This window comes from Sus scrofa, chromosome 8 (genome assembly GCF_054392235.1).
Source record: "Sus scrofa isolate SSC_HxYL_T2T_F1_AM1 chromosome 8, Sscrofa_HxYL_maternal_Yorkshire_Landrace_v2.0, whole genome shotgun sequence".
In the NCBI taxonomy this organism is placed as follows: domain Eukaryota; kingdom Metazoa; phylum Chordata; class Mammalia; order Artiodactyla; family Suidae; genus Sus; species Sus scrofa.
In genome coordinates, this window is record NC_139390.1 from 31,456,111 (window position 1) to 31,480,925 (window position 24,815).

At 43.2% G+C, this 24,815-nt stretch overlaps 1 protein-coding gene across 50 annotated transcripts in view; it reads right to left on the bottom strand.

Annotated features, from left to right (window-relative positions):
• Nucleotides 1-24,815, bottom strand: part of RBM47 (RNA binding motif protein 47) — a 303,668-nt gene that overhangs the window by 12,670 nt on the left and 266,183 nt on the right. For 20 of the 50 annotated variants that reach the window (XM_084971907.1, XM_084971902.1, XM_084971905.1 and 17 more), the window contains 2 exons: nucleotides 2,463-3,622; nucleotides 1,385-1,591 (listed from right to left, as the gene is read on the bottom strand). In XM_084971907.1, coding sequence (XP_084828033.1) covers nucleotides 1,385-1,591; nucleotides 2,463-3,591 — 1,336 coding nt within the window. In that variant the 5' untranslated portion in view covers nucleotides 3,592-3,622. The remainder of the gene's footprint in view (nucleotides 1-1,384; nucleotides 1,592-2,462; nucleotides 3,623-24,815) is intronic. The other 30 variants (XM_084971917.1, XM_084971916.1, XM_084971914.1 and 27 more) reach the window with 2 other exon arrangements.

Sequence of the window (24,815 nt, forward strand, 5' to 3'; positions counted from 1 at the left end):
ACTTCACTGCACAAATTGCAGAACTTTTTCAGAGGCATTAAAAAGAAAAAAAATGGGAGTTCCCGTCATGGCTCAGAGGTAATGAACCCGACTAGTATCCATGAGGATAAGGGTTTGACCCCTGGCCTCACTCAGTGGGTTAAGGAACCGGCATTGCTGTGAGCTGTGGTGTAAGTCACAGACTCAGCTCAGATCCTGCATTGCTGTGGCTGTGGTGCAGGCTGGCAGCAATCCGAATGGACCCCTAACTTGGAAACTTTCACATGTCACAGGTATAGCCCTAAAAAGAAAAAGAAAACAAAACAAAACAAAACAAAAAAAAAACACTGGGTTACTTCAAAAGGAAGCTCTACTGGGAAAACACTTTGAAAGCTCCACAATAGCCAGTGCCAACCTATGTCCCACAGGCACAGCTCCCTTGGGTCTGCTCAGCCCGGGGAGGGAGGGCACAGTCCTTGACCAGCAGAAAGAAAGAGCGGCTGAGCTGCAAAGAAAGTGAGCATTCTCTCAAAGAGCTCTTCAACCTCGCCTCCACGAGACCAGGACAAGGTCTGGAGGAGGATCCTGACTGAACTTCCCGTGTGTCTGGGTGCTTGAGCGGTGTGTGCAGAGAGTTTGTGCCACGCTCACACTGCGGAGTTAAATAAAGCTCCTTGCAAGTCAGGATCAGAAAGACCTGTCTCACATGAGGTGACCAATGAGCATGAACAAGGTTGGAAAACTGATTTGCGGGGCCTGGAGGGTGAAAGCAAAGTTCAAGGTCCCTGGCTTGAATTACTTGTGTGTTCCTACCCCCAATCTACTGACCCAGCAAGAGGCAGAAATGGGGGCTGGAAATTAGCTATAAAAATTTTCACTGTTGCCCTGCTCCCAGGCATTCTGGTTTGTTAAGACCATGACAGTGGACAGGAGTGTTACTGGCTCCTGAAGAATTTTCTACCCTTTCCAGCAACTCCCAGAATGGGCCATGACCTGCACCCTCTGGCTTCTGATGACTGGAGGAGAGATAGGCTTGAGGAAGGAAAGAAAGTTTTCAGCTGGTATAAGACACAGAAGAGCCTCCTGTTCTTCTAGCCCCGCCCCCTCCCTCTGAAATTGCCTAGTTGAGACTCTGCCTAATTGAGAAAAAGCCTAACAAACTGGTGACACCCATTTGAAAAACCCACTACCTTCAAGTTTGACTTGAAGGTGGCCCAAACTACACTGTCCGCCTGCTGTCTAGATAAGAAGGCTCAGGAGGCCACATTCCTTGCCTCACCTCCAGCTGCCTATGAGAAGAGGAACCCACGTGCAGATGAAAGTACCTGAGGAAGTTGGAGTCGCTCCCAAGAGAGGGCTGGGGTTTGGGCTGAATAGGTGCATTCTCACTCTGGTTTATACTGACCTGTACCAGGTTTAATGGCAACTGGATTGACGGCCGAGATTTCCAAATTAGGTACAAGTTCATATCCTTTTTCTTGTTGTTTTCCTTTTCCTTCATGATACCGGCTATATATACCACGGCCAGCAGAATATCCCCCAAGGTAGGAACCCCTGGGCCCTGGGGCTCTGTTGCCAGCTGCACCTCGACCCCGGCCTCTTATGCTGCCTGCTTATAATAACAACACAAAAAGTGATGAGCTACCAACATCGACAGTACAGGTGGCAGACTTTAAGTCAAGGTTCTTGGCACTTCAATGTTTGCCCAGGTCTAAGTTGCAGGTGGCTACACCTCGGCTCTTCAATGAGCTGAGAAGATGCTTTAGACATTCCGATCCAGCCTAGATGCATCCTAGGATGTCTGCTTAACCGAAGAGGTGGCTTTGAAGGGTGAGTTCCTAGGATTGTGACTGCAACTTCAACAAATAAAAACGTTCATAGACTAAAAAAGTTAAATGTGGAAGGGGAACTGCTAGTTCCCCTTCCTCATTTTGTGTGTGAGAAAACAGGCCTGGGGAGGTTAATGAGGCTGACTAAAGTCAGAGCTGGCTAATCTGAGAGCAGGACACAATCTAAGAATTTTGTTTCCCAGTGTAATGCCTGGTTTCATTACAGTCTGTCTAGCCAGTGATTAAAAACAACCACCACCCCCCTCACACACACACAAAAAAACCAACACTGTGAGGCCTACTCCTCAACATTCTAAAGACTTAATTTTGCAAGTAGGTTTTAACCTAAGAACCCAGACATCTGCAGATTAGCCTGAAATTGGGTAGGCCTTTTAAAGGCAGAACCCAAGAAGAGCTTGCATGCGCTCATAATTTTACCATTCACCCCATACATAGGAAAGATCTGCACTTCTCGCGATGCTGGCGAAGTGAGTGCCTTAACTACCAACAAAGAACAGAATCTAGAACCGACACCCACGTGAGGGTGGGTCGAAGCATCGCTGTCCACCAGCGCAGTAAATTACAGCCACCCTGACGCCGCCCTCCTGGTAGACGCGGGTCCCCAGCCCACCCAGGCAAGGAGCCGCCACTAACCTTTCACGAAGTAGTCCCTGTTGGGCCCGATAAGCGCGTTGTAGGGGTAGCCGTAGTAGGCCAGCGTGTAGGGGTCGCAGGAGTACACGTAGCTGGGCTGCTGCACTACCGCCGCCTCGGCTGCGCCGCCGCCCTTGGCTGCCTTCTGGTAGCGGGAGTACTGCTCCTTGTCCACCGGCTTAGCCAGCGTCACCTCGAGGCACGAGCCCTCCAGCTCAGTGCCGTTGAGGTTGTTCATGGCGTGCACGGCGTCCTCGCGGCTGGCAAAGTGCACGAAGGCGTAGTCGCGGATCTTCTTGACGCGCTCCACGCAGCCGGGATTGAACTGGCCGAAGCTCTTCTTGATGGTATCCTCGGTGGTCTCGATCATGAGGTTCCGCACGTAGAGGATCTTCACGGTCTCCATCACGTCCTCGTCCACGTCTATCTCGGGCTCGGCCCAGTCCACGGCGATCTGGTGGCCCCACAGCTGGATGCGGCCGGGCATGAGCTTGCGGCGCGCCATCGCAGCGGCGCGGTGGCTCTCGTACTCCACAAAGGCGAAGCCGCGGTTCTTCATCTTGTCGGCCGCGCTGGCGTAGACGATCACGTCGAGCACGCCCTCCGTGACCTTGGCGATCTCTTCCAGGATCTCCTCGCGCTTCTTCATCTTGGGGATGCCACCGATGAAGAGGCGGCAGTTGTCAACGCTGCAGCACACGCCCAGCAGGCGGCCGGGCCGGATCTCGTAGTTGTTGAGCTCGCGCACGGCGCGCTTGGCCTCGTTCTTGTGGCAGTACATGACGAAGGCGTAGCCGCGGTTCTTGCCATCGAAGTCCATCATGAGGCGGAGCTCGTAGATGCGACCCACCGTCTCGAACACCGGCACCAGCTCGTCCTCGTACACGTCGCGCGGGATCTTGCCCACGAAGACCTCGCAGCCGCGCTGCGGGTGCGGGCCGTCCCAGCCGGGCGGAGGGCCTCCGTACTTGCGCTGCCCGTTCTCCTGCACCATGCTGTAGCCAGTGCGCTCCATCAGCGCCAGCAGCGCAGCCTCGTTGGGCGCGCCCGCCACGCCCTCGGGCACCTTGGCCGAGGATCCAGCGGCGGAGTCGCTGCTCATGGCTGCGGTGGAATCCTCTGCGGTCATAATGTCAAAGGCATCCACGGTTGGAGGAAAGCTGCGGGAGGCAGGAGGGAGAGTGTGAGTGTGGAACCTGCACTGAGTTGAGCCAGGAGTTGATTACTTTAAAAAAAAAATTTTTTTTTTTTTTAAATTAAGGCCATACAAAATCACGCTTAACTATCAGGTGGTTTACATGAGAAATAAGATGGAGATGGCTCTGGGTGTGCAGCAGCTTTAAAATAGTCTAAATTAGGCCAAGTTGTTTTGCAGGAAAAACCAGAAATGACTTGGGACATGGGGAGGGGGGTGTTCAGAATGAGCAAGTACTTCTGCTTAATCCTTACCCCAGCAGCACTGAAGCATAGAGAACCTGCTGTCATTGTCAGTGGAAACCTTTTCTTCTTGCATCAGTTAGCAACATCTTTTGCTTAATTCCTGCACTGTCCTCAGACTGATTTCCTTTTAGTTATAGCATTTTACCCCATTAACTTCTTTGGAAACAAAGCTTTTCTCTGCTTATGCTTTTAAGACAGTCTCTTTCATTTAGGGATATTAAGAGGGCAATGCATTTACATTGTTAAAGAAAAAATTGAGATGTTATAGTATAGAAGATACAGAGTTATGTGCTCAAGTTTTTTACAAGGAAAAAGGGGCGCATCCACATTACCAGGAACTGTGCTAATAGCTGGTAAGTCTGATTTTTATGGTGTCACTCAGCACAATTCTTGGTATGAATCATTCATGGATTTGGAATCAGTGCACAAAGAGCTGAATTAAGTTCAGGCCAGGACACTTGTGAAGCAGAAACTAGCTGGTAAACCACACTATAGTTTTCAGAGAACTGTCACATTTTATTTGATCTTCTTAATCTCCTTTCACGTAAGTGATATTATCATTAGCCCCAATTTGTCTATGGGGGAATAGACTCAAAGAGGTTGAGTAAATTGTCCATTTCACACAGCAAGTATCATTTAATTTAATTTTTTTTTTGTCTTTTTTTCCTTTTTTAGGGCCGTACCCATGGCATATGGAGGTTCCCAGGCTAGGAGTCCAATCGGAGGTGCAGCTGCCAGCCTACACCAGAGCCACAGCAACGCCAGATCTGAGCCATGTCTGCAACCTACACCACAGCTCACGGCAACGCCAGATCCTTAACCCACTGAGCAATGCCAGGGATCGAACCTGCGACCTCATGGTTCCTAGTCAGATTAAGTTCCGCTGCACCACGATGGGAACTCCGAGTATCATTTTATATCAGGACTTGATTTCAAGCCATCTGACTCCAGATTCGATGTTCTTTCTTCTATTGCTACGAATAGAACTTTCTGTGATGATGGAAAACTCTCACTAGCCACTGTGGCTACCGAATACTTGGAATGTGAAATCCAGGCAAATTGTTGTCTGAACGTGCTTCTCTTCTGGGAAGGTTCTCCATGGCTTTCATCAGATTCTCAGTAGGTTCTGTGATCCAGTGCAAGTTCTGTGGGCCCCACAATGAGAAATCCCTTCACACCTGTCAGAATGGCCATGGTCAGTAGTTCCTGTCGTGGCTCTTCAGAAAGGAAACGGACTAGTATCCATGAGAACGCAGGTTCGATTCCTGGCCTCCATCAGTGGGTTAAGGATCCGGCATTGTGGAGTAGGTTGCAAAGGCGGCCTGGATCTGGTGTGGCAGAGTTTTTCGTTTTATTTTAAAATTAAATAGCCACACACGGCAATGCAAGTCTAAATCATGCCACCTTCATTTGCACAGCACAGAACCCAGAGGAAATGATTATAAATTATACAAAAAGATTGTTTTTGGGATCTTTGTATTGTGTTTTGAAAAGAACAGCTCTGCTCTGACTGGCCTTTTAAAAAATGAAATTTGGAGCTCCCGCAGCATTGCAACAGGATTGGCAGTAACTTAGGAGCACTGGGACGCTGGGTTCAATTCCTGGCTGGGCACTGTGGCTTAAGGATCCTGCATTTGCTGCAGGTGCAGATTAGTTCGAAGCTCAGCTCGGATCTGGTCCCTGGCCAGGAAGCTCCATATGCCTCAGGGCAACCAGAAAATAAATTTATTCAATTTTTCTTGGACTATGAAAGTATTCAAGTAAATTTTATGGAAAATTAAGAAAAATAAGAAGTTATTCCTAATTCTCCTACCCAGGAGATAGCCACAATTAAACTTTCCTATCTTTCAATAATTTCCTTTTGAGGGGGTGGGAGATATGGAGGCTGGCTTCCAACAAATTTATATCCTGCTGCTTTATTTCTTTTTTTTTGTGCTGTACCCTCGGCATATGGAGGTTCCCAGGCTAGGGGTCTAATCCGAGCTATAGCTGTCGGCCACAGCCACAGCCTCAGCAACACCAAATCTGAGCCACATCTGCAACCTGCACAATAGCTCATGGCAACACCAGATCCTTAACCCACTGAGCAAGGCCAGGGATCGAACCCGAAACCTCACGGTTCCTACTCAGATTAGTTTCCACTGCACCATGACGGGAACTCCTGCTTTATTTCTTTTTATAAGCATTTGTTCATGTTCTTTTTTTTTTTTTGGCCGAACCCTTGGCATATGGAACTTCCCAGGCCAGAGATGGAACCTGAACCACAGCAGTGACCCAAGCTGCTGTAGTAACAACGCTGAATCCTTAACCTGCAGTACCACAAGGGAACTCCGTGCTGCATGTTCTTAGAATTGGAAAAACACAATTTATAATAGCTGCATAAGGGTTCATTCAAGTAAAATTTTTTTCACTTTTTGTCATTTAAAAAAATACTACTAGGAATTCTGTATAAGGATATTAAAGGAAATTTCAAGGATAATTAAGGTAAGTGTGATCATCTAAAAAAAAAAAATCAAAAGAAATTACAGGGACACAAAAGAAATCTGAGATGTTTATTTGCCTGTTGGCCAACCAAGACCTCTCTGGTTCATTTGCTGTAACATCAAGAGGCCGTACAGTTCAGTGGGTAAGTGAGTGGCCATTGAAGCCAGAATTCGAGGTTGTGTGTGACTCCAAGCTCTAACCCTACCTGTATGACCTGGGACAAGAATATTTAGTTGCTCACTGTTTCAGTTTCCCAATTTATAAAATGAGACTGATGAAGACAGTGATAACTTCGTTTAGAGGAGTGAGTGAATACATACAAAGTACTTTGAACTGTGCTTGGAGCACTGTAAATGCTCAAGAAACATCAGTTATTATTCTTTCATCCAAACTTCTGGGTGAAACTTCATACTAATTCTTTTCATTTTAGAGTAATGTTGACACTTTCTCGGTTCATTAAAAACATCTGTTTGATGTGGCTTCTATTTTTATTTTTAATTTTCTTTGCTCTTCAGTTGCTTAAAAGCTGGTTTGATAGTATATCCAGTTATCCTAAAGTCGTTTTTCTGGTATAAATTTAAAAATAATACATTAATTCCTGTAGTTGAAGTAGAAATTTAAATATCATATTTGAACACGAAGACCTTTCCCTCCTTCCAAAAGAAAGATAAGGGCATATTTTTAAGAAGATTATTTGTACAAACACGTATCCATTTATAATCTGTGACTTGGGAAGGAAATGCCAGATATGTATATAAACATGTATGAAGGGAATTGAAGATCTTAGACAGTCGAGCTACATAAAATAGTAAAGTCCAAAGGAACAGACCATATCGCTCTGCTGAGATATGTGGACTTTTTTTTATTTTTATATTTTTTAGGGCCTCTGGTGTGGCATATGAAACTTCACAGGCTAGGGGGTCAAACTGGAGCTCCAGCTGGCAGCCTACACCACAGCCACAGCAATGCCAGATCCAAGCCACATCAGCGACCTACACCACAGCTCATGGTAACACCAGATCCATAACCCACTGAGCAAGGCCAGGGATCGAACCCGTATCCTCATGGATACTAGTTGGGTTTGTTTCCACTTGAGCGACAATGGGAACTCCAAGTTGACTTTTTATCTTCGTTAATTTTGAAACTACCGGGAGTTCCCGTTATGGCTTAGCGGTTAATGAGCCTGACTAGCATCCATCCACTATTGTTGCTGTGGCTGTGGTGTAGGCCAGCGGCTACAGCTCCGATTCGACCCCTAGCCTGGGAACCTCCATATGCTGACGGTGAAGCCCTAAAAAGACAAAATACAAAAACAAACAAACAAAAAATGAAACTACCATTTAACATACAGAAAAAGTTTTATAAATAGTCAGGCTAGGGAAGTCATTCCCAATTCCAGCCCCACTAATTTCACCAAAAACTCTGTTTCCTTTCATTCTGAAATCTGCTCGTGTCAGTAACATAATTGTCCCTTTTAAAGTGGTTGTAGCTTATTGTGTTACATCTAGAAGCCAAGCAAATCCTTTTTTCCTGAGCTTTCATTATCCGGAAAAAAAATGAATCATGTTACTGGTCCTCTTTCCCTTTTCCCTTTGACCACTAAGAAGTTCAGGACTGAATTTGTCCCTTTGGGTTTAATAACTGTGTAGGACATTACAACACACTCTCAGCTTCAGCTAATCTTGGCTCTACTTTTTTTCTTTTTTTTTAGTCCTCTAGATCCCCAATGCTATGAATTTAGCTGTTTATATTATCCAGCTTATTGTTTTCATATCCTTAAAGGCCATCTCACATAATTCGAACTAGGAGAGGAATAAATCCACATACATGTGGAAAAAATATATAGAATTTGCACTAGATCTAAATGAATGTAGTGTCTAAATAAACTATCTTTTACATTGACTACAAACACTGATATAAAAACAACTGAGAACCAACATAGAGAATAAAATTGTGGGTTGCCAAGGTGGGGGGAGGTGTAGGAGTAGGAGAGGGATGGATTGGGAGTTGGGGATTAGCAGATGCAAACTATATTATTTGGAATGAATAAACAACAAGGTCCTACTGTACAGCACAGGAAACTATATTCACCATCCTGTGATCAACCATAATGGAAAGGATTATGAAAAAGAATGTGTATAACTCTACAGCAGAAATTAATACAACATTGTAAATCAATTCTACTTCGATAAAATAAATTTGCAAAACCCCTGGGAACCAAAATGAGATACTACACTGAATCCGTTAGCATGCTTATTATAACCAACCAACCAAAAAAAAACCAAAATAAGTGTTGGTGTGGATGTAGAGAACTTGGAAGCCTTGTCCATTGTTGGTGGGAATGTAAAATAGTGCAGCTACTGGGGAAAACTGTATAGCAGTTCTTCCAAAATGTAACAATTATCATATGATCCACTAATTCCACGACTGGGTGTATAGCCCACAGAATCGAAAACTGGGACTCAAACATATTTGTACGCCAAGGATCATCACAATAGCCAAAACGTGGAAACAACCCAAATGTCCATTGAAACATGAATGGACAAACAAAATGTGGTATGTGTGCTCAATGTAATATTATTCAGTCCTAAAAATGAAATTCTCACACACGCTGCAGCATAGATGAACCATGAAGACTTCCTAAGTGAAGTAAGCCAGACATAAAAGGACAAATATGGTATGATTCTGCTTACGTGAAATCCTTAAATAGTCAAATTCATAGAGACAGAAAGTAGAATTGGTTGCCAGGAATTGGAGGCAAGGGAGGATGGGGAATTAGTATTTATGGAGTTTCAGTAAGGGAAGTTGAGACAATTCTGGAGATGGAGAGTGGTGATGGTTGCACAACAATGTGAATGTACTTAATGCCACTGAATTGTGGATGCACCCATGGCATATGGAGGTTCCCAGGCTAGGGGTCCAATCAGAGCTACAGCTGCCAGCCTGCGGCACAGTCACAGCAACACAGGATCCAAGCCGCGCCTGCAACCTACACCTCAGCTCACAACAATGCTGGATCCTTAACCCACTGAGCGACGCCACTCAAACCCACGTCCTCATGGATGATAGTTGGGTTCATTACTGCTGAGCCGCAATGGGAACACCCTGTTATGTCTATTTTAACACACACACACAATAAAAAGAAAAAAGTGAGAAGGCTCAGATGCAAAAAATAAAAATAAGATTCCATAAAATTGGGATTTCACTAGAGCACACTAAAAAAATGGTATCTTGCATCAGTTTAACACATTCAAGAAAGTCTTATGGTCTACAAATCCATTCTTCCTACCTTTATGTCTAATATACCACAGTTAAATAAATTACATGGTGTGCTATTTAATGAGTTCTCAAGGCCAAAGGCTTAGGAATGGAAAAGATAGATGATTCATTTAATGCATTAAAAAAGGGGGAACTTTACAGCATTAGCTATATGACCCCTCTCTCAGAGATGGAACAGAAAACTTATTACAACATACTTATTAGACATGCTTTAGACCAGGGCTTGGCAGGCTATGCCATGGGCCAAATATATGCCATTTCTTTTTGTAAATGAATTTTTTTTGGAGCTCAGCCATACTCCTTTAGGGTTTTTTGATGGCTCCTTTTGCACCACAATGGCAGCAATGACTAGTTTCGACAGAGATTATATAGCCCATAAAGACTAAAATATGTACTCTCTGACCAGATATAGAAAAAGTTTGCCGACCTCTGCTCTAGGAGATGTGCGGAGAACAGCAGTGAAAGTAACAGAGATTCCTATTGTTAAGTATTAACAGTCACTTTTCCCCCCGATTTCCTATGCTGAGCAATGACTTACAATCAAGACCAATTTTTAAATTCTAACATATTTTGAAGAGTCTTCTTGGGCTGCCGTTCTCCCTGTCATTCTAAGTTGTTTTCCACTTAACTGCATGGTTAAAATATGAGACTTCTGGTGAAAGTTGTTGGCTCAGTTCCTAGCACTTATAAGTGAACAATAATTTCTTAAGATTTTAAGAGACACGGGAGTTCCCCAGTGACTCAGCAGCAGGTTAAGGATCCAGCTTTGTCACTGCTGTGGCTTAGGTCACTGCTGTAACAGGCATTCGATCCTTGGCCTGAGAACTCCCACATGTCATAGTCATGGCACAGATAGATAACACAGAAGAGTTTGTGTTCATTTATTCATTCATTCTGCAAATATTTATTGAGCACCTATTGTGTATCACCAGTGGACTTTGTCCTCTTGGAACTTCCTTGAACCTGGACAGTGTGGCTTAGACTCTGTACCATAGCTCCCTAAGTGATTCTTACCATAGGGCTGATATGACCCATGCAAAGCTGCTGGTGCAGAACCTAGCACCAAGTGCTCAAGACATGTTAGTATAAGAAATCTGAACATAAAAAGATACATGAACTTGAGGTAAGAATCTTGCCCCTAAGATTCTTGTGTTTACAGGGAAACAAGCAAGAGGTTACCCCAGCCAACTTTAAACTGGTCAGGATAAGAAACCCAGCTATGAGTTCTGGTGTAGACTGGTATAGCAGAGCCTCCCAGATTCCGTTCATAGCAGGTAAGGTGTGTGATTCTCCACTGGTGATAGGGCTCAGGCATCCAAGAGTAAGCCTGTTTCTCATCTAACTCATGGCTATAGCAGTTTGGAGACACTCGTCCAGAAAGAGCCTGAAGAGACTTGCTGCACTGAATGCAAATGGTCCCGGCATCCCCATGGATGCCAGATCCCCTGAGGCAGGGCCCTCCCAATACAGGGCCATGCTTGCACAAACTAAAAGCACAGGAGTCTTCACCGAAGGCTGCTTGCATGAAACAAACATGGCAAGGAGTTCTTGTCATGGCTCAGCGGTTAACAATCTGACTAGCATCCACGAGGATGCAGGTTCAATCCCTGGCCTCACTCAGTGGGTTAAGGATCTGGCATTGCCATGAGCTATGGTGTAGGTCACAGAGGCGGCTCAGATTTGGCATTGCTGTGGCATAGGCGTAGGCAGCTGCAGCTCTGATTCAACCCCTGGCCTGGGAACTTCCATATGCTGCGAGTGTGGCTCTAAAAAGCCAAAAAAAAAAGAACATGGCAATATATTAAAAACAAACCATTTCTTCAATTTGTAAAACAGAGTAGAATATACTTTCAAATCAAATTGTAATTCTGAACTATAGCTAGAAGTTTTGTTGTCTTTGTTTTAGGTCGAGTTTGAACTTGTTGGGGTAAAACAGCATTTCAAGGTTAACTCAGACTTAAAGCAGAAATCAAGGATTTCAGTTCCCTTGGTACCAAAGATTATGGTACCGTTTCAGTAGGATTTTTTTTTTTTTTTTTTTTTTTTTTTGGTCTTTTTAGGGCCGCACCTGAGGCATGTGGAAGTTACCAGGCTAAGGGTCCAATCGGAGCCGAAGCCTCCGGCCTACACCACAGCCACAGCAACTCGGGGTCTAAGCCACGTCTGTGACCTACACCATAGCTCATGGCAATGCCGGATCCTCAATCCATTGAGTGAGGCCACGGATCAAACCTGCGTCCTCATGGATGCTAGTCAGGTTCGCTAACTCCTGAGCCATGACGGGAACTCCCTTTCCAGCAGGATTTTAACCTTGAAGAGGGATGTTTTAGAGGACAAGGAATAAGGCTGTACTGGGAAACAGTTCCAATGTTTACCAACCAGTCTTTACCTATGGTCAAAAACAGGCATGAGTTTACTCTAGAATTATGTAAAGTACCTGTTAACTTTGGTTCACAGCTCTGTGTGTGTGTGTGTGTCTGTCTGTGTTTAATATGCAATGTGGAATTGGAATCTTGGGAGAGTTTTATTTGCTGACCAACAGACACACTGTAATGTGAAGATACCATTCAGTCGTGAGCCGTGTCTTCCAATGCTCGCTGGAAGTTAATTCAGTGGAAGCTTTTAGACTGTATTTATTCAAGAGGTAATTCTATCTCTGCAGCTAGAGCTCTATTTTTATGTCCCCCTATTTATACCATAAAATGTTTGTCTTTACCAACAGTCACTTCTTAGGCATGACTCAGCATACACAATGTATAGATATAATAACATGCATACCATACTGGTGAAGGGCGAACTCTTTGTGGAGTCAAAGACATGTGAGTTCAAATCGTGACTATGCCACTCACTCGCCATGTCATATGAGGCTCCACAGCCACATCTCTAAGATGGTTCTAGTAACAGCACCTACTACAGAGGACTGGTTCCAGGATCCAGTGACATTTAATGCCACACATCAGGGGGGAAAGACTTGAAGGTCAGCTTCTGCAAAAAGTTTCCAAGATTTGGCCTCACCCTGAACGGTTATCTTACTGCCCTGGGCCAAGTTACCACCACCCATTAGAGTAAACAGCAGAGAGAACGCTCCCACCACTAGGCAGGCCTCTGGCACAGGGGCATTTCTGCTACCTCAGCATCTGAACATGTAAAAGGAGTTCTGCTTAAAACGGAGGCAGAACATTTGGAATTTACTGGAGTTCCCGCCTTGGCTCAGTGGTTAACAAACCCGACTAGCATCCATGAGGATGCAGGTTTGATCCCTGGCCTTGCTCGGCGGGGTTAGGGATCCGGTGTTGCTGTGAGCTGTGGTGTGGGTTGCGGAGGTGGCTCAGATCCTGCGTTGCTGTGTCTGTGGTGTACACCAGCAGCTGCAGCTCCGATTTGACCCCTAGCCTGGGAACCTCCATGTGCCATGAGGGGGCCCTTCAAAAAGAAAAAGACAAAAAAGAAAAAAAAAAAAAATTTGGAATTTACCTGGAAGCCCACACAAAAAGGTGAAGACTGAGGCACTCCCCCCCCCGCCCCCCGCCCCCGTCTCAGCCGGCAACCTTGTGCTCTTAGAAGGCATGGCCCTTGGGACACACAAAAATCCTTCCATGACACTGGGAAAATCCTGGAAGGATAAAGAGGCACTAGAACAATGACAGTCTGGGCCATACCTCCTGTCAGCTCCTGGCTCATCTGAGAAGAGTTAATTCATATCAGGTCTTAAACTGTATTGATGCTTGTACAGATTTTGTTATGGCAAAGCACATCATTCAGTGAATGACTGTGTTTGATAAACAGATGCAAAGCCAAGAGGCTCACTTTTCCCAGGCATTTCTATCAACACATCCCTGAAAATGAGGCATCTGGCTATGGGTTCCCAGGGACACTGGCTGTGCACCAAGAAAGGGGGAAAAACCACCGCCCCAGAGGAGGGGCGTGAGGGAATTTCCTATAGGGGGTTGGCAGCACACAAATACCTGTTAAGAATCTACTCTCTGGCTCCCTTTAAATAAGCATTACATGCATATACTTTTGCTTAACAGGTTGATGGGATAACACTGCAAAAAAAAATATGAAACCTGTCAATTTGGCCATATCTGCCTCTTGAATTAGTGTTTCCCAAACTGTAAGCAAGCAGTAGGGGGGACTGTGGTTTCATCCCCTATCTTGGCTCCTTTGACCTACACCTTGGAGGGATCTGGCTCAGAATAGAAAGGCTGACTGGCAGACAGACACCGGAGAAGAGAAGGAGAAGCAGTGATGGCTTATATCCTAGTAGTAGCTTAAATGTATACAGTGTCTTGCAATTTATAATGTTCTTTCATGTACATAATCTAATCTAAAATCCCAGAATTTGAGCTACAAAAAGGACACTTGGGTATTATGTAATCCAAAGTTTCTCAATTTTGTTCCCTACTGCCATTTGGGGTGTGATAATTCTTTGTTGTGACAGGCTGTCCTGTGCACTGTGGGATGCTTTTTTTTAACATCGCTGCCCTGGACACTCTACATGCCCACCCCCCTGCATGTATGATAACCAAAAATGTCTCTGGGGTGTGTATGTGTGTGCGCATGAACACGTGCGAAATTGCTCCCTGCTGAGATAACTGATGGAGTCTATCTTGGAGTTATAAACAGACTATATACCACACATGGGAGGGACTAATTAAACAAGAGAAGTTACTTTATACTCCACACTCCCCAAATGGCACAGCTTCCTGATCTGGCACTTTCTGTGAAGGCTGTCGAGACTGAGAAATGCACAGGATTTTTCGAAGGCCCAAAGTAGTGTCTCTCTGATACCAAACTACCCATTTATTTGAGTTGAAAACCTACTAATTTAATTTTTCAGAGCAAACAAGTACCACCATAAAGCTCTATCAGATTGATTCTATCGTCATGCTGATTTGTTACCCAGCAAACCGACAGGCCTAGGTCACACAAACACCATGTTTTCCCCCTACGGTTCTCCCCAAATCAAAACAAACACCATTTTTGAAATCAGGCTAAGGCTCTGCCAAGCTTTGGAAGCGCTTCATTTAAATTCAGATCCCTCTGCTTCATGGACATGTGAAAACCGCTGACAATCTGGTTTTTAAGACTTAGACCTTTTTCCGGTATCACTGCTGGTTTCTAATTAAGTAGAAAGCTTCACTTAAGTTTCCAAGGTTTTTATTTTAAAGACACTGTGAACAATTACTGTAAACGTGCTTCTGGAACACAGTCATTTCACTGATACTAAAAGCAACCTCTGTACCCCTTAGCCAAAACGCAATGATCTAGTGAAACAGACAATTGAACAGTATTCGTGTATGCTTTCATTCATTCACTCACTCACGCATTCATTCATTCATTCAAACACTTCCTGATGAACTGACTGAATACACTTGCTATATGCCAGGACGTGCTAAGTGCTTGTCAATACAGTGTGACTCCGGCAGTCCTCGGGGTTCCTCGTCTAGCAAGATGGACAAAGAAGTAAGGTGAGGAGACAGAGCAGAGCAAACATCATGAGCAAAGATGGGCAGCTACATAAGATTATTTAACCCTAGGAGGTCACATATGTTCTTGCAACAAACATTTTGAGTGCCAAAGCTATGACAGTGGCTTAGTAAAAGTATACAAGCAACAATGGACTGTGGGTCAAAACAGAATCCAAGGAGTAATCCAGCTATAACAGGTGAACGAGGACTGAAAATCCACATTCCGGGTTTAATTATATTTAGAGACAGATGGAAATTCTTCAAGAGTGAAGCTCTCCCTATTCTTCCACACCTAAAACTACATTACCACGGGAGTTCCCGCTGTGGGGCAGCGGTTAACGTATCCGACTAGGAACCATGAGCTTGTGGGTTCGATCCCTGGCCTTGCTCAGTGGGTTAAGGATCCAGCATTGCCGTGAGCTGTGGTGTAGGTCGCAGACTCGGCTTGGATCCCGTGTTGCTGTGGCTGTGGTGTAGGCCGGTGGCTACAGCTCTGATTCGACCCCTAGCCTGGGAACCTCCATATGCCATGGGAAGCAGCCCTAGAAAAGGCAAAAAGACAAAAAAAAAAAACAAACAAAAAACAAACAAACAAAAAAAAACTGCATTACCACATATTATATGACTGCAGATATGACGCCCAATGATGGTGTAATAGAATGAATGAAAATCATGAAAATCAAAATCAACTTTTATTGAGCATCTATATAAGCCAGACTTGTGCTGTCTGCCATCATTTGGCACAGTGAGATGATTTCAGAGGGGAACCAAGTTCCACAGCATGTCTAGTATTGCTGGAAAGGGAGCGGGAAACTGCATTTCACTTATATGCTAAGAAGAGAACACCTAAAAGAGAATAGATGACTTAAATGCAATTCGCCCTGGAGGGAAGAGATGGACTAGAAATACTCTCTAGTATGCATAGTTTAAAAATTCTTGAATTAGGAGTTCCTATCATGGCTCAGTGGAAAGAAATCTGACTAGCATCCATGAGGACGCAGGTTCGATCCCTGGCCTCGCTCAATGGGTTAAGGATCCAGCGTTGCCAAGGACTGTGGTGTAGGTCACAAACGAGGCTTGGATCTGGCATTGCTGTGGCTGTGGCAGCTCCAATTCGACCCCTAGACTGGGAACCTCCATATACCATGAGTGTGCACCTAAAAAAAGACCGAGGAAAAAAAAAAAAAAAGGAAATTCTTGAGTTAATGATAGCTATCATTTTTGAGCACTTATGTATGTAAGGCACCTTAAGGAAGTTTGATTTTTCATGACATCCCTATGAGATAAAGGTGAAAATGTGGGCTCCAGAGTAGAGGATTTGCAAACCACAACCACTGGGCCAAATTCAACCCTGTGGCTGTTCTTATAAAGTTTTGCTGAAACACAGCCATGCCCATTTGTCTACATATTGTCTATGGCTATTTTCAAGCTACAGTGGCCAAGCAGAATTGATGCAACCGACAGTATGGCCCACAAAGCCTAAAATACATACTGTCTTGCCCGTTATAGCAAAAGGACCTCTACCTCCCTGCTCTACGGTCAGATTTCCTGAGTTTGAGCCCAAGCTTTTTAACTGCTAGCTGTATGACATTGGTGAAGTTTTCAAAGTTTTCATTCCTTGTTATCCTCATCTGCAAAATGAGACTGGTGGTAACAATAATCACTATCTCAAGGCGTCACTGTGGGGAGCAAGTTAAATAAGATACACCGAGTGCTTAGAACAAACCCCAGTGTCCAGTATGGGTTTGATTAATGTTCGCAGTTATTGCCCCTTTTTAAAATCAGGAGCTTGGGAGCTCCCGTCGTGGCTCAGTGGTTAACAAATCCAACTAGGAACCATGAGGTTGTGGGTTCGATCCCTGGCCTTGTTCAGTGGGTTAAGGATCCGGCATCGCCGTGAGCTGCGGTGTAGGTCACAGACACAGCTCAGATCCCGCATCACTGTGGCTCTGGCGTGGGCCGGCAGCTACAGCTCCGGTTTGACCCCTAGCCTGGGAACCTCCATATGCCGCGGGAACGGCTCAAGAAATGGCAAAGAGACAAAAATAAATAAAATAAAATAAAATCAGGAGCTTGTGGCTCAGAGCAATCAATTAACTTACCCGAGACCACTCAGAATTGAAGTTCAGCTGATGACAAAGCCCAAGCTCTTTCTACCACGGTATTCTCATTGGTATCTTCCTAGTAATAGCAGAATCCGCTATAGCCAGTGTTAACAGAACAGAACCAGCATCAGTGAGAGATGGACACTGGGTGATAAGGTTGAAGGAACCTACGCACAGATCCACACTAAGATTGACAGAAGACCATTCCTTTCTACCAAATGCCTCACTGCACTTCTCAACCACCCCCCTCCTCTTCAGAGAGCTCAGCAAACTGCTCCGGAGCCTATTTCTGGCCCTTTATAAAGTTAATAAGTTCAAATTCTGTTTTTTAGCCTTAAAATAAAAAAATCGATGGAATTAATTTTTTTTTTCTGGTCTTTTTAGGGCCACAACCACAGCATATGAAGGTTCCCAGGCTTGGGGGTCTAATCGGAGCTGTAGCCGCAGGTCTACACCACAGCCACAGCAATGCCAGAGCTGAGTCTTGTCTGCGACCTTCACCACAGCTCATGGCAACACCGGATGCTTAACCCACTGAGCAAGGCCAGGGATCAACTGGCGTTCTCATGGATACTAGTCGGATTCATCACTGCTGAGCTAAGATGGGAACTCCTGCTTTGTTTTCTTCTATGTGTTTTTCCATTTCTTATTTTCAAATTCTCCATATCCTTAGGTATGTGGTTTGCAAATATTTTTTCCCCTTCCATAAGTTGCCTTTAATTTTTTTTTTTTTTTTTTTTTTTGCTTTTTAGGGACACACCTGTGGCATATGGAGGTTCCCAGTCTAGGGATCTAATCGGAGCTGCAGCTGCTGGCCTACACCACAGCCACAGCAATGCAGGATCCGAGCCATGTCTGTGACCTACACCACAGATCACAGCAACGCCGGATCCTTAACCCACTGAGCGAGGCCAGGGATCGAACTGGCAACCTCATGGTTCCTAGTTGGATTCGTTTCCGCCACGCCATGACGGGAACTCCCTGAATTAAATTCTTAAATGGGAATGTTTAAGGATTAGAATTCACATAATGCAAATGTTTAACTGAGACTGTGGGGATTATGGTGTGGCAGTGGGGATGGTGGTTATCCACCAGTGCTCTGGAATCAGACTGCCTGGCTTCATATCCTGGCTCTACCACCTGAGAAACAAGTGCCATCAGACCAGGCATTTAATCTCCCTTGGCCTCAGTTTCACCATTTATAATGGTGTTCTGAAGGTTAAATGAGATAATGCACATAAAGCACTTAGAAAAGTCCTTGGCTATGTTAAATGCTCAAATTAACTTTACTATTTTACATTATATACTACTTAATTTTTAAATTATTACTATTTCAGTTGGGAAAATAGGTGTTTTTCAAGGATGTTCTCTTTGTAGAGAACTATACATAGCCACATTCACAAATTTCCTGTTTGACAATATAATTTATTTTATTTTGTATTTAATTTTTTTTTTTTCCTTTCCTTTTTAGAGCCACACTCGTGGCATATGAAGTTCTCAGGCTAGGGGTGAAATTGGAGCTAAAGCTGCCACAGCCACAGCAACTTGGGATCCAAGCTGCATCTGTGACCTACACCACAGCTTGTGGCAATGCTGGATCCTTAACCCATTAAGCAAGGCCAGGGATCGAACCCAAATCCTCACGGATCCTAGTCAGGTTCTTGAACCACTGAGCCACAAAGGGAACTCCAACGAGATAAGTTTAAAAGCTAAAGAGTCTGAGGAAATTTACTCCCAGTGTTTTGTGGAAAACCAGAAGGAAACTTCTATAACTATACTTATATATTTATATTTACACAGGAAAGTGCTTTAAAAAACTGTATATGTGATATATGTGGTTATAATAATGCTTTTTTTTTTGGCTTCACCTGTGGCGTGCGGAAGTTCCTGGGTCAGGGATCGAACCTGCACCACAGCAGCAACCTGAGCCACCACAGCCACCAACACTGGATTCCCCAACCCACTGTGCCGCAAGAGAATTCCATGGTGCATTTTTAAAACTAATGATTACGCAAAAAAAAAAAAAAAAAAAAAGTTCTGTTTGATATTTGTTCAATTGTGTAAGTATTATATTCTTTTTATTACTACTTAGTATACCTACACTAATGCTTTGTGTCTACCACTAAAGGTAGTAGGAAATATTTTTCTTAACTATGATAGATCAAAATTACCTCTGCAAGTTTAAGAAAGTGACCTAGGAATAACATTCACAGAAAAACTTTATGTGCTAGCATTTGAATATATGAACTGGTAGTTTCATGGATGGTTATTTTTATTATAAAAATATTTTTTAATTTGCAAAGGGATTTATAATAGAGATTGGTTATTTATTTATTTATTTATTTAGACTTTTGTCTTTTTAGGGCTGCAACCGCGGCATATGGAGGTTCCCAGGCTAGGGGTCTAATCGGAGCTGTAGCCCCCGGCCTACACCACAGCCACAGCCACAGCAATGCAGGATCCCCACCGCGTCTGGAACCTACACCACAGCTCATGCCAACGCCGGATCCTTAACCCACTGAGGGAGGCCAGGTATTGAACTGTCGGATTTGATTCTGTGGTGCCACAATGGGAATGCCTTTATATCTATTTTTTTTTAAAGATAGTACCTCTATCTTTAAAAAAGATAGTTAACACTTTTATATTATATATATATATATATTTATATTATATATGCGTGTGTGTGTATATATATGTGTGTGTGTATTTTTTTTTTAAGGGCCACACCCATGGCATATGGAAGTTCCCAGGCTAGGGGTTGAATCAGAGCTGCAGCTGCCAGCCTATACCACAGCCACAGTAACTCGAGATCCAAGACAAGTCTGCGATCTACACTCCACAGCTCATGCCAACGCCGGATCCTTAACCCACTGAGTGAGGCCAGGTATTGAACCTGCATCTTCATGGATGCTAGTCGGATTCGTTTCCGCTGTGCCGCAACGGGAACTCCTCAGCCCCATTTTCTTGATGGAGAAACTGGATGATCATGTACTTAATCTCAAATTAGACAGTGATAAAACTGGAATGACAACTTAGGAAAGCAGCTTTGGGAGTTCCCATCATGGCTCAGTGGTTAACGAATCCGACTAGGAACCATGAGGCTGTTGGTTCAATCCCTGGCCTCACTCAGTGGGTTAAGGATCCGGTGTCACCGTGAGCTTTGGTGTAGGTTGAAGACACGGCTTGGATTCTGTGTTGCTGTGGCTCTGGGTAGGCCAGTGGCTACAGCTCCAATTAGACCCCTAGTCTGGGAACTTCCATATGCCACGGGAGCAGCCCTAGAAAAGGCAAAAAGACAAAAAGAAAAAAAAAAAAAAAAAAGAAAGGCGCCTTATCTTTGGGTTGATAGCCTCTAACTTCTATTTGACAATAGAGTTCATTTATATTCAAGACAAAAGAAAATCTGGACAGAGATCCAGACATATATAGCTTTTAAAATTCTATAATTTGTGTGTAAGGAGTATTTTTCATTTGCTTAGTTTCTTGAATTTATGCCAAAACTGATTTAAAAAGTGAATATAAGCTTACACAGCCTTTATAATGATTTGTAAATACTGTCCCCTCACCCTAATTTTAAATTATATTTGCAAGTAGCAGTTAGTTATATAGTAATAGTATGGCCTGTTATTACCATGCCATTCTATACAGAATGGCATGGTAACTTGTGTCACAGAGTAGTGTATACAAATATCATAGATCACTTTATAAGAAAAATGCCAAATTGCTTGTTCTGAAACGAAGACTCTGAAATGGAGTGACATAGTCAAACATTAGCTTCGGTTAGGTGTGATCTTCTGATTTTGTTTGGTTAACATAAGTCATTTCAGTTCTGACTATGCAACAATGCTACCACGGAAAAAAGCCAGATCTTGTTTAATGCTGATGTTCTTTTATTTCATTGACAGATATCTCCAGGCAAGAATTACAGAGAAATAGCATTTAGCCAGAAATATTCTCAACATTGAATAAGCCATGAATTCCTTTTTTTTTTTTTAGATGTTTAAGTTGAACGTGCAGTATTTTTGAACTTAAAAATATTTTCAAATATGACTATAATAGAATAGGCCCTTTGTGAGAAAAATATAAAAGTAAACTTTCTAGTGGGAAGTAAAGACATTAAGCATTAAAATGCAACTTTACAATTATATTTTCAGAGTTCCCGACATGGCACAGTAGAGACAATCCGACTAGGAACCATGAGGTTGTGGTTCGATCCCTGGCCTCGCTCAGTGGGTTAAGGATCTGGCGTTGCCGTGATCTGTGGTGCAGGTCACAGATGTGGCTTGGATCCTGCATTGCTGTGGCTGTGGTGTAGGCCAGCAGCTACAGCTCCGATTAGACCCCTAGCCTGGAAACCTCCATATGCTGAGGGTGTGGCCTGACAAAAGACAAAATAAATAAATAAATAAATAAATAAAATTTTCTTTTTATTCATTAAATGTACATTAAATATACTTTTTACCAGCTTTCTAGCTTTGTTCTTCCTCTGGTGATGTCTGTCTTATTATTATTAAGGAGAACTTATTTACTCCTTAAACCTATTTGGTGTGTTCCAAAGTTTGAAAATCTGATTAAAATTCTGGAGCAGTACTAGTGTGTGTTTGGGGGGCAACTGGTGGTTAGACATAACTCATCTGTAGAAACTATCACTTTAAAATTCTAGTTTGATGGGAGTCGACAAATCTGTCTGTAAAGGCCCCTGACCATTCCTTTGCTTTGGGGGTCCTCTGCCTTTGCTATTTTAACTACTACTTATAAACTGCAGATGTTACAGCGAAATGAAACCTTAGAGGCCACCTTGATGGATTTTTCCTATTACTTTACTTTTACATTCAGCACTGATTTGACCCCTAGCCTGGGAACTTCTGCAGCCCTCAAAAAAGATAAAAAAAGATGATGATCAACTTGAAAAATTTCCCTAACATTTAGTGCAGGGAAACTTTTCTCTCCTAAAGAACTGATGTGCTTTCACTGCCAAATAGTGGAAGTTATACAACACATCATGTTTTGCAGAGTTAAGTTTAGACATCTTTATTGTTGTTTTCACTACCTTGTGTATGCAAATATTTTTACTAGAAACCACTTCAGACACTCCTTAGATATAGACAAATGGAATGGAACCTCTCACTTTAAGGATCTTTTTTTTCCTCTTCCTTTTTACGGCTGCTCCTGAGGCATACGGAGGTTCCCAGGCTTGGGGGTGATTCGGAGCTGCAGCTGCCGGCCTACACCACAGCACAGCAACGCCAGATCTGAGCCACATTTGCGATCTATGCCGCAACCTGAGGCAATTCCAGATCCTTAACCCACAGAGCAAGGCCAGGGATCAAATGCATATCCTCATGGATATTGTCGGGTTCTTAACCAAATGAGCCACAATGGAAACTTCTGGCTTATTATTATTATCTTGCATATAGTGAGAAATGAAAATGATAGTTTAAAGAACAGGTCCTTCTAGCAAAAGTATGGCTAAAATTAAACCCTAATACTTAGTAGTTTTTCTTTATTATAAGAAGGGGATTGCCATCAGTAGGCACATGAAAAGATGCTCAATATCACTAAATATTAGAAAAATGCAAATCAAAACTACATTGAGAAACCACCTCACACAGGTCAGAATGGCCATCATTAAATAAGTCTACAAATAATAAATGCTGGATAAGGTGTGAAAAAAAGGGAACCCTCCTACACAGTTGGTGGGAATGTAAATTGGTATAACTACTATGGAAAATAGTATGGAGGTTCCTCAGAAAACTAAAAACAGAATTACCACATGATCCAGCAAACCTACTCCTGGGCATATATCCAGACAAAACTATAATTAAAAATGACACATGTACCTCGGTGTTCATAACAGCACTACTCACAATAGCCAAGACATAGGAGCAATGTAAAAGTCCATAGGAGATGACTGGATTAAGAAGTTGTGTTGCATGTATACAATGGACTACTACTTAGCCGTAAAAAAGATGCAACTAGAGATTATCATACAAAATGATATGAAGTAAGTCATAAAGAGAAAGACAAATACTGTATGACATCACTTATATGTGGAATCTAAAATATGGCACAAATGAACCTGTCTCCAAAATAGGAACAGACTCACATACAGAGAGAACGGACTTGTAGTTGCCCAGGCATGGGGTTAGGGGAGGGCGGGGAGTGGGAGGACTGGGAATTTGGGGTCAGTAGATGCAAACTATTACATTTAGAATGGACAGACAACAAGGTCCTACTGTAATTACATTTACAACAATTAAACTATTACATTTAGAATGGACAGACAACAAGGTCCTACTGTAATACATTTACATCAAACTATTACATTTAGAATGGACAGACAACAAGGTCCTACTATATGGCACAGGGAAATAAACCCAGTCTCCTGGGATAGACCATGATGAAAAATAATATTAAAAAAGAATGTGTATGTGTGTGTGTGTGTGTGTATATATATATATATATATATATATATATATATATCTGAGTCACTTTGGTTGTACAGCAGAAATTGTCACAATAGCGTAAATCAATTACACTTTAATAATAAAATTTTTTTTTAAAGAAATGGGGCCATCTGATAGAGATCCCTTAAAAACAGAAAAAGTAAAACTTTATATAATGAAGTGATTTTAGATACCTTAGGTTATTTCCACTTTGGTATCCTGCGTGCCTAGCACTGACTAAAGAAATGTCTCAATAAAGGAATAAATGAATCAAAGAACAAATGAATGAGCACTGTCTTTTATAAGAAACATGGTAGGATAAAGCTACACCAAGAATTTCAATATTATATATAACTACGAGAAAACTGCTTTGCACATTTTTTCTATTTATATATTAATTTTTGTGGCTTACCTGCATGTAGAGCTGTATACAAATAGCCATATCAAGTATTGTCCAGTCTGTCTGCATGACCAGAAGGAGCTCACTAAAGACTGGACAGGTCAGCTTTGGTGCAGGAACTGGCACTGCTAACACACAACTCAGGCATCAGCGGCGTCAAGGCGGAAAGCCCCACCAACCACTGATGGACTGTATCAAAAGCTCCGTAGAACTTTCTTGGTTAAGCAGGCACTGGGCAGGGAGCTGGAGAACTTTTTTTTTTTTTTTCGTGAACCAATATGCTTAGCTTCTACTCTATCACCTCAGGAATTTGGTAGTGACTGATGTCACAAGGAAACAGGCACAAACCATGAGGGCAGTTTCCAAAGCCTCTTTTATGTGCAGGTACTTTGAAAGGCTGGGTGTTACAACGCTGGGGCTCACACACTGGGATAGAGTCCTTTGCTCCCTGGGTATTTCTCTCTGCTCCTGGGCAGTTTTCTACCATGTGATTGCGGGTCTTGATGACATGGAAGAGAACCCACAAACTAATCTGATGCTGAATATAATACAGAAGTTCACCCCGTCTACATAGGAAATCTCCACGTTTCTCCATCCAATAATGTCACTCAATTTTCTGTCTTGCCACACAGGCAGGCAACCTCTTGTTCAGAGGGGAAAAGGTGAGGAAGCAGCACTGGGACCCCTGGTCTTAGTCGGGGAAAAAAAAATTACTACTGCCTGCCCTC